Source organism: Rattus norvegicus, chromosome 2 (genome assembly GCF_036323735.1).
Source record: "Rattus norvegicus strain BN/NHsdMcwi chromosome 2, GRCr8, whole genome shotgun sequence".
In the NCBI taxonomy this organism is placed as follows: Eukaryota; Metazoa; Chordata; class Mammalia; order Rodentia; family Muridae; genus Rattus; species Rattus norvegicus.
Window position 1 is genome coordinate 230,195,548 of NC_086020.1, and position 10,036 is coordinate 230,205,583.

General features: G+C 40.2%; 1 protein-coding gene and 1 long non-coding RNA gene across 8 annotated transcripts in view; one reads left to right on the top strand and one right to left on the bottom strand.

Annotated features, from left to right (window-relative positions):
- Rap1gds1 (Rap1 GTPase-GDP dissociation stimulator 1) overlaps positions 1 to 10,036 on the bottom strand; it is a 144,843-nt gene that overhangs the window by 21,835 nt on the left and 112,972 nt on the right. For all 7 annotated transcript variants that reach the window (XM_039102470.2, XM_039102469.2, XM_063281978.1 and 4 more), the window contains 3 exon segments: positions 7,067 to 7,195; positions 5,122 to 5,247; positions 486 to 629 (listed from right to left, as the gene is read on the bottom strand). In XM_039102470.2, coding sequence (XP_038958398.1) covers positions 486 to 629; positions 5,122 to 5,247; positions 7,067 to 7,195 — 399 coding nt within the window.
- The window catches only part of LOC120100955 (uncharacterized), a 31,911-nt gene continuing 29,752 nt past the window's right edge, over positions 7,878 to 10,036 (top strand). The window contains exons 1-3 of the long non-coding RNA XR_010063960.1: positions 7,878 to 7,989; positions 8,665 to 8,787; positions 9,565 to 9,630. This is a non-coding gene — a long non-coding RNA (uncharacterized LOC120100955). The remainder of the gene's footprint in view (positions 7,990 to 8,664; positions 8,788 to 9,564; positions 9,631 to 10,036) is intronic.

Consider the following 10,036-nt stretch of genomic DNA (forward strand, 5'->3'; position numbering starts at 1 on the left):
TAAATAAGGAACTATGATTAGGAGTGACAAACCCATGTTCCCACGTGGATATCCAACGGGGAAAGTAGACATCTCGTAATTGGTTATTAGTAGCATTTAGACACTGAAGTTTATGAATTGTGTAGCCCAAGTTTCCAAGGGCCAGCCTGCCTTCAGTGCTCATGACAGGTCTTCAGGTACTGAAGACAGCAGGGACTTAACTTTTCATGGTGTGTACAAGGTTTCAAAACCATTGCAGTAAGGGTTGGGGATTTAGCTCAGCGGTAGAGCACTTGCCTAGCAAGCACAAGGCCCTGGGTTCGGTCCCCAGCTCCGAAAAAAAAAAAAGAAAAAAGAAAAAGAAGAAAAGAAGAAAAAAAAAACCATTGCAGTAACAGTAAACAGGACAGGAAAGTAAGGAGAGGCCTAGTGTTGTTTACGAAAGGCACAGTAGGTCTAAAATACCTGCTGACCATGTCCTTTGGTCGGCAGCAGTCAAGACTCACCTCCAAGAAGTAATAAAACCATGAGGTCTGAAGCAGTTTTGAGCTCAGCAAGGTCATCCTCTTTGGTACTGTCCACCTTCTGCTGAACAATCTCTAGGAGGCACTCGACCAAACCTGCTTCAACCAGCTGCAGTTTAATGGCGTCTGAATAAAGAACCATGAGAATGAAATCACAAGCTTTGGTACAGTGACCTGTCCTGAAGAATTTTAACTAGTGTATTTTAAGATCAGTTGATGTATAACTTAGATAAAACACAAAACACCCACGTCTACACCACTGCCAACAACAACAGCAATAGCAACAACAACAACAACCCACTTCTGAACACTTGAGTTTCAAGGTGAAGTATTTGACGGTCCAGACTAATTATACAAAAATTTCATTTTTCTATTTGAAATTATCTATCCTCTTAAAATGTCTTATAGCACCCAAAAAATCCGGGGTCTCTCTTAGGTCTGACAACAACCAGTATCACTATAATTTTAGATATTATGATGAAAGACAATAGTATATTATACACACATGCCTATAATACACATACATATTTGTCATGTAAAATTAAAATATGTCTACTATGTATTTTGAATAAAAAGCTGTCAAAAGTTATGGTACTGTGAGAAAATCTGAACCTTCACCACTCAGACTGGTATTTGTGCTGAAGCAGTTTGGCTACTGTGGTTTGTAAATTTCTAAGTCTTGTTTTTAAAGGGAACTTCAAGTTTTCATTGATGTAAACCATCTTCAGATCACGAGTACATGGTGATTCCTTACACTAAATTCCATTTCCCAATATGTCTCTAAAACCTTCACAGTACAGTTGAAAAGAAAAAAAAGTTAAATCTTCCACGGTTAACTGATAAAACTATGGTACTTCAGAAAAAAATATAATAGTTTCATTAAAAAAAAAGACTGAAATAGTAACTTCACCCCAATGCTGTTTATTGTTTTATAGTCCCAATATCTTACTCTAGAGGACTTTATATCTGCAGCTGTACCTCCTCCTGTCAAAGAATGTGATTTTATTGTTCTGATTGGATTTTACTTTGGGTCACTGGTTTTCATAAGCTGTATATGAGTCCCACACAGCAATGATGGTTTCTTGGTGTGTGGAATAAAGAGTTTAAAATATACATATGCTTAATGTTTATAATTTTAGGTTAACTAGCATGGAGAAAATTTAACTTTATATTATCACAACGATTATTAATTTTCCTTTGAATATCTTAAAATACTTTAAAAATTACACCTGTCCTGGGCCAAGCTTAAGTAGGATGTTCCCTTGGTTACATAAAGAGCACTAGAGCCGGGGCTGGGGATTTAGCTCAGTGGTAGAGCGCTTACCTAGGAAGCGCAAGGCCCTGGGTTCGGTCCCCAGCTCCGAAAAAAAGAACCAAAAAAAAAAAAAAAAAAAAAAAAAAGATCACTAGAGCCAGAGATGTGCAGAAACTGGAACTGAAAACTATGATAAAGAAGTCTTAGAAATTCTAAAGCCTTGAACCACAAAGTTACAATTGCTCATAAAACAAAATGAATCATAGACAGGATGCAAATAATTAATACAGAAACAAGTTTTCAGAGGCCCACCACTCTGAGCCCTGTGGCTATTCAACAGGATTTATGTGGATGAGAAAACAAGCGATAAATAAAAACACTACTATCCAGACACTCTGTAAGGAGGTGACAGTAAGTCTTTGGCATAATCCTTGAAGACCAGGGTAACATTTCATTTTGTAGAACCAAGGAATGAGGTGAAAAAGAAGTTTCTCCCTGAAGAGTGAGGTTTAAGGCATTTAGAATGGGTAAAATATGCAAAGAAGGAGGCTTACGGAGGGAGCTTTCTTCTCACAGTTTGACTGTGATCACCAATTTAGAAACCTTACATTGCCTTAGTGAAGACCGGCCCGGCATTTTGGCAAAACAGACATCCTAGCACATTTACTTATCAACACACAAGGACCACCTTTATCACTCAGATGAGTACGCATGTGTAAAGTTGTATCACATACATATACTAAATAGCTCTCCTGAGCAAAGGGCGGGCTACACTTAGGCCCAGGTTTCAGGGGTCACGCCAAGGAAGGGGTGACAATCCTGGACACAGCAAGGACAGTCTCTACTTACTCCTAGCTGATCTTGGAGAGCCTCACAAGCACACTCAGAGGTATGCATTAATCTTGGGAACTTCTCAACCTAAGCCTACCAGTCTGGTAATCAAGATTATCTAAGATATAACCTTTATTTAAAAGGCAGAGAAAAACCATATCTGCAGAAAATATACATATTAAGGATAAGCGATTATGAAAATTATTATTACCCAGATCAAGAAATTGTCAACAATACAAGAAGTCCCTCTATACATTTCTTCTGACCACAAGCCTCCTTTTCTAAGTCTCTTGTCACTGGTGTTAGTACAAACCACTCGCATATTTCATTTTATCACCAAATAACCATTTCTAAGAGCTAGTTTAGTGCTCTTTCCTTATTACTGTCTGTCTGTCTGTCTGTCTGTCTGTCTGTCTGTCTGTCTCTGTGAGTGTGTGTGTTGGAATGGAGACGGGAATGTATGCTCATGTTGTGATCTGAGGACTACTTATAGGAATTGGTTCTCTACTTAAACCTGTGGCTTTGGGGACTGAACTCAGGTTTTTAGGCTTGGTGTCAGGATAGCCTCCTATATTTAAACGTTTTTAAATTGCAAATTGAAGCCAGTACCTTATCTAAAATCAATTTTAAAAATTAATGCAGACCTGGGTATAGTGGCACATGTCTGTAATCCCAGTACTTGGAAGGCAGAGGCACATGGGTCTCTGAGTTCAGGGCGAGTCTAGACTACATAGTAAGTTCCAGGGCACTCAGTTACTTAATAGAGAGACCCTGTCTTAAGGGAAAAAAATGCAATGCCTCCAACTGTATTGTTTCTCATTCCCAGGTTTGCTTAGCAGAGTCTGACTTTCCGTGCCATGTTGTATTTTAAATTATGTGCAAATGCATTTCCTTTTAGAAGTCTTTTTCAGACAGGGTGTCTCTGAGGTCTCCCTGGCTGTCTAAGAACTTGCTGTGTCTACCAAGCTTAGAGCTTTTCTGCCTACCTGGCTTTAAATGTTGCCTGTGCACCATTCATTCCCAAAGCATCTAATCTCTCTTGGTACCAAAACCACCACCACCACCACCATCACCACCACCACCACCACCACCACCACCACCACCACCACCACCACCACCACCACCACCACCACCACCACCAGGGAGTGCGAGATGATCCCTTGTTCTCTGTGTAACTTTTCTTCTTTTCCGCTGACTTCATTCAGGAGTTCCTGTGTTTCAGTTCACAGGACCCCCTAATTCAACTATATGTGACCTGTTGTGAAGCCCGCCCATCAGCAAGCACCTAATTTAGGTTGGAAATTACAGTTTGGGAATTCTACTTGTTTATTTCTGAATATGCTGTGATGTTGCATTTTTATTATTTAAACATCTTTCTTAAAGATTGCTTTTCATCTCTCTAAAGACACAAACTGCCCTGTTTTAATCTTTCGTGTGTGTGCATGTGTGTGTGATCATGACTGGGTGTTCATGGTGCACACATGGAGGTCAGAGGACAACCTCAAGCCCTGGTCCTCACCTTTTGCCTGGTTGAAGACCATCTCTCTCTTGCTCTCTGCTGGGCACAGCAGGCTGCTGCCTTCCATGCTGTTGCAAGAGCGCTGGGATTCCACATGCATGGGTTTATGTGGGTTCTGGGATTTGACCTTGGGTCCTCACACTTGCCTAGCAAGCATTTTACTCAACAAGTACCGTCCTTTCTAGCTCCCAGCTCCCTACTTTAAACCGATGGACAATAATTCCAGTCTGGAGATTCAATCTACCTGTTCTTACAAGTGTAGTGTGTTGTCTTATCAGTGTCTTGTCATATTCTGAATATGCAAAAGACACTGTGTTTGAAAAGTCATTTACAACGCAGTCTGTTTGCTTCCTGATGCACTCTATCTTTTTGGGTCCATCTCTTAAGCCGGTTCTCTCAAAGGTGTGGCTCAGAAATATCCTCATTGTAGACAGGCCTAGAAAGCTGAGCTGTTATCCTCCTGTGTCTTCAGAGGGTTCATATAGGAGTTTAAGTTCTTTACCTCATTTTTCTTCTTAAAATTCTATGTATGTCTGTGTGCACATTTAGGCCACATGTCAATGCTGGCAGTCTTCCTCAAGCGTTCCTTACTCTATTTGGTGAGACAGGATGGTTCCTTGAACCTGGGCAGGCTAAAGTGTCAGAAACAGCATCTAGGGGTCTGTTCCTGCCTCTCCCTACTGCCCCATGGCTTTTGCATGGGTTCTGCAACCTGATGCTTGAGTGGCAAAGACTGTCCCCATTGAACCATCTCCTAAGCCTTCATCTATGTTCTATATCAGAGCAAAAATAACTGTAGGAGCATCTTTGCTAAGACTTTAAAATCAAACTTGGAAAGCGGCTTCTCCAGATTTAGATGCAGTCATGGCACAGATAATGTTGAAGTTAGAGTTATAGAAACCAAAAATGTAACATTAATAACACAAGGAAGGGCTTTGAATTAAGAACTGGCACTACAGCACCTAAGAAACTCCACACAAGCAAACATCAGAAGTTGCTTTTTCTTCCCTTACCATTTTCTGCCAATGGAGCTAGAACTTCGAAAATCATTTCTCTTTTATCATGCTCTATTTGTTTCTTGAATAGTTTTACCAGTTCTTCGGCAATGTTTGTGCTAGCAAACTGTTCTTTACTCGACTCTGAAAAATAGAGCAAAACTTTAAGTAAAAAAAAAAAAAATTAAGTGCAGAAACTCGCTGCTACTTTGACGCTCAATCATTTGTTCTGTTACAGAACACAAGTGCTCTTCAAACCCAGGAAACCATCGCACTGACCTTTAATGCCCTTGAAAGAGAAAATGTCTAAAACTTTAGAGAAAATGTTCTGACCCAGTTACATTCAAAGCCATAAAAATTGTTCGCTGTGCAACATACGGGTAACCATAGCAACGATAAAATCACTAAGTCATAAATTCACACGTTCAAGGCTTTTCATGCAAAGGAGAAAACTGTTCACGATACATTATATTCTACCTTGCTGAATAAAAGATGCCGCCGATGTACCTTTAATGTCACTTAGCTGAGGTGCTTGTATACGGTTCTGACCTGACCACTGTATTTCGGTATTTGTCTTTGCAGTGTTCCAGATTGCACCTCAGGCCTTGAGCATTTCCTCCATCACTAAGGCATGAGCTCCCACACATGATTTAAAGGCCAACCCGCCTTGAAGCTTTGCCCTCTGTCCTCTTCAGTGTGTCTAGGCAACACCTACTGAGCCACCTTACCTGTCCTGGAAATATTTTTTAAAGTCTTTCTCTCTCTCTTTTTCTTTCAGACTGGGTCTTACACTATAGCTTGGCTAGCCTCATAGTAGACCAGGCTGGCCTCATATCACACGAGAACACTCGCCTCTCCCGAGTGCAGAGATTAAGGCATGGAACCCACACTGGGGAGATTTACCAAGGTTGCCATCAAATCTCCACTGAGACAGACACACAGACACACACCCCTCTCTATTATTTTAAACTCTGAGTCAAACTAAAGTACCAAAGAGCCTTCCATTTATAGTGTGTAAACACACACTTTTAGAAAAATCAATAGTCAAGAACGGTGCCTTTTGTTTCGTTATAAAGTAGAAGATTAATAAATAGATTTATGCTTTAACTCCTATGTTAGGGCAAAACACTAAAGACTGCAAACATAATGGATTATAAACATGGCTGTGGGAACCATTCATTCTAAAAGCTGGGAGGGAAGCAAAGGAGAAAGAAGACAAGACAGAAAATAGAGAAAGAAATGGAAGAGAAAAAGAGACGAAGTCCTTTTGTTGTGACATAGGAATGCCTGCAGCCTGGTCTTATTCTGCCTGTCTTCTTACTGTCAAAGGTTTCTCCAATTTTGCTTGTAACAATACTCTTACAAATGCACAGACGCCCACAAGATGGCTCAGCAGGTAACGGGTAAGCTGAGTTCAACCCCAGGGACCCACAGGGTAGGACTGAAACAGTTCTTGCATGTGATCCTCTGACTTCCACACTCATACACATAGTATGCTCTCTAGATGTAAAATATATGTGCATTTTATAATGAACGCAAAAGTTGTCACTTTTAGGGATTTTGTGAAAAGATGGGAAGGTACTTCAGTTTACATTTGAGGTTCTATAATCAAATAATTTATACTTAAAAAGAAATTATAATGTTCATGCTTTGCGTGTGTTCTGGTGTGAGTAAAGCCACAGGCTTCTTGCTAACTCTTAAAAGTGCTCTACTTCTGGGCTATAGACTCGAACCTCCTAAAATCTAAATCCTGATACATAAAATAACCAGAGAAGCAGAATAGTTACAACTGTAAACAAATTACAAAAGAAGATCTAATTTATCTTTTAAACACTGAAGAAAGTATTTTAAATACTCAAAGGAAAAACTAAAATGATGTAAATGGATCCGGGGTTCATAAAGACAGTCACTGTAAGAGCATTGAATAGGTTAATGGCACTTGCGACTTGCGGTGTAGACGTACCGAGTTCTGCTAAGTTCCCAAATGCCACGAGGCACATCTCTGTCAGAGCAGCGTTGTGGCAGTGGATGCCCAGTAACTTCACTAAGGTCGGGATGACACCCATATTGATTAGCTGAGCCTGAAGGGAATCTGTGAACACAGAAAGAGAAAACGGGAAGAAGAGATTACATTAGCAAACAGGTTATTTTCTGGAACTCAGTTCTTACTGAATTACAATGACGGCAAGCAGAAAAGTCCACTCGTTCGACATTTTGGCTGTAAGCCTTGCAGCGGGTTGAGCCATCTCTGGCCCCGGCACACTCACTACATAAGACTCGAGGACTTACATCACCATAGTTCCGAAGACCTGAACGTCTAATCTTTTCAATGATCAGCAGAAATTCAGAAATGAGAAAGTTTTAAAAACACTGTCAAACCATCATTTTTCCTTCTAAATGGGGGTCTTCATATACCATTGATACATTTAATGATTAGGCTTTTAAGGTATACAAGTGAAACGGTTAGAAACATCTGTGTAACAGCAACTCACAGAATATAGGCAGAAACTAAGAAAAAAACAAGGAAGTTTAGAGACCAGGAAAGAAGAAAAGAATCTTTAAAATATACTTCCTTCTTAATCTGAAAAAAACATCAGAAGTACGTAACAAGTAAAGCGCTTGGTTCTGAGTGTTGCCTGAAAAAAACATCAGAAGTACGTAACAAGTAAAGCGCTTGGTTCTGAGTGTTGCCAGCAGACTGCTCTACGCTGACCGCTAGGGAGGAATGCGGTTTTAACAAGGGGTGAGGGTGGGGGTGGGGGTGGAGGGGTATCTAAAACATCATCTTTACCGGTTTTACTTATTACAGAGATGGGTCAACTCAATGGGGCCAATGACGCGAGAGAAGTGAAGCATGAGGCAACACTGCCTTGTGGCTTCCATTTTGTAAGTAACTAGTCTTAAGTGACTTTGTATCTCCACAGCTTTTCTTCATAGACAATGATAATAAATAAAATACTGTAGCAAGGTTGAAGGCAAATGACCCCAGTGCAAACCTGAAGTAGTACCTCTTAGGATAGGCTGAGGAGAACAGCGAGTATTCACGCTTTTATACAACGTGCTCATGTGAAGACAGGAATCCTTCCCAAGGCTTCCCCCCAACCTTAAAACAATATGCTACTTAAAAGCTAGTAATTCCCTCAAAATTCTTTAAAGTGATCTGGGATGTAAGGATAAAACTTTTTCTGACAAAACACACTTTCTTCATAGCACAAATCCCCTGACAGCTACCAATCTCATTCCCCTGGAGGACAGGGTGACTATCAGCAGCAAAGGCAAAGGAAGGGCTGGGCTCTCTGACATGCCAGCTCATTACTTGCCTGGTGGTCTTGTTGTTAACTCTTATGGCTTTCAGAATGAATTATGAAGAGATTGTCAAAGACTAATAATTGCCCCTGAAAAGTAGTAGGTAATTACAGCTAATGATGGTTATTGGGGCCTGTGAAAATGGGAGAGCTACATTTAAAGTTCAAACGCCCTAACAAAAACATTTCAAAAGTGGTGGTAAAGCTTATTCTAAATGAGGTAAACTGCTCACTCGATGAATCTATGTGCTTTTAGATGTCACTGCGAAAACCTTCCTGAATATAACAGGAACGTGGATGATTCTCAACACTTGCAGGCAGAACACTTACGTTACAGAATCCAGTGCAGTTCGTTAGACGTTGGCTGAACACGACCACTGTAAGTGTAGTATTTCTTGTAAAGATCATGCACCGAGAACCTTTCTGCGTTAGAAACTATCCCAGTTACTTACCAATAGCGTTCAGTATAGGGGTCTAACCCAGCATAGCACTGCTCGTTTAGTATTCTATCTATCTCGTCACAGACCTCAGCTGCTTGATACTAAGTCTCAGGTACGTAAGCGTGAGCACTAGCGCATGCATTGAGTGTGAGTCAAACTCTGCCCTCCGGCTGCTAACGGAAGCATCACACACCCCTCAGGACTGTCGGGATGAGCTTTATAAACACCCAGCAGTGCAGGCACGTCAGAGGGATAACATTGTATGAGTAAGGTAAACCATCATCAACAGGATGGTTGAAGCTTTTCACACTCCCCTACCTTGACATCCCTATCGCTTCCCTGGACTACTTTAAAAATGTCCTAACTTTAGGTTTCAGGGTAAAAGAGAGAAAAGAAATGAAAGCGGAGCTTAACAAAATCCTTAAAATACAAGCTGCACCAGTAACATTGGAAGTAGGGCAGATCATTAGTAAGAGTAGCATCGACAAATGGTGTTAATCACCATAATGTGCAAAAATTGCCTCTTTTTAAAACATGTTTAAAAACTACTCCGGAGCCAGATTAATTATATACTCACATATAAAACATACGTACCACATACAAGAGAAAATGTACAGTCAGCCATTTGGACCAACTGGGTGCATTCTTTTATATCTATTTCTCTGACGTTAACTAAAAGCAGTAATACTCAAGTGACTCTAAATTTTTTTTCACAGGGAACATAAATTCTCCTTGGATATCGAAGACCCAGAGGAGAAAAAAAAAAGAACTTAAGTATGCAGGTACGAACTTTCACTTTATGGATAGAGGTGCCCTAGAATACCTAGGGTTCTCTAGTGGAACTGCTGAAACCCTTCCAGAAAAATTACCAAAGGAAAATCTGTCTTATAAAAATGCCAGGATTGTATTTGTTGTTTCCAATATGTTGACATGTGCGCTGACGCTAATAAAATAACGACTGGTAAAAACACTCGCAGTCTGGCAGAATCCAGGCAGTGGCGCTTAAATAACTTCTCGATTCTTTCTGGTCAGAATATTATTCACAGTAAAAAAGTCCCATGTTTTTTTGTCAGCAACGTTATTTTTTAAAACACTTTCATAGACTGTTCATGTTAACATATGATGTGCTTATCACTTTAAAATGTTACAGGAAATGCTTAAAATTTTAATTTCTATCACTATAAGCTT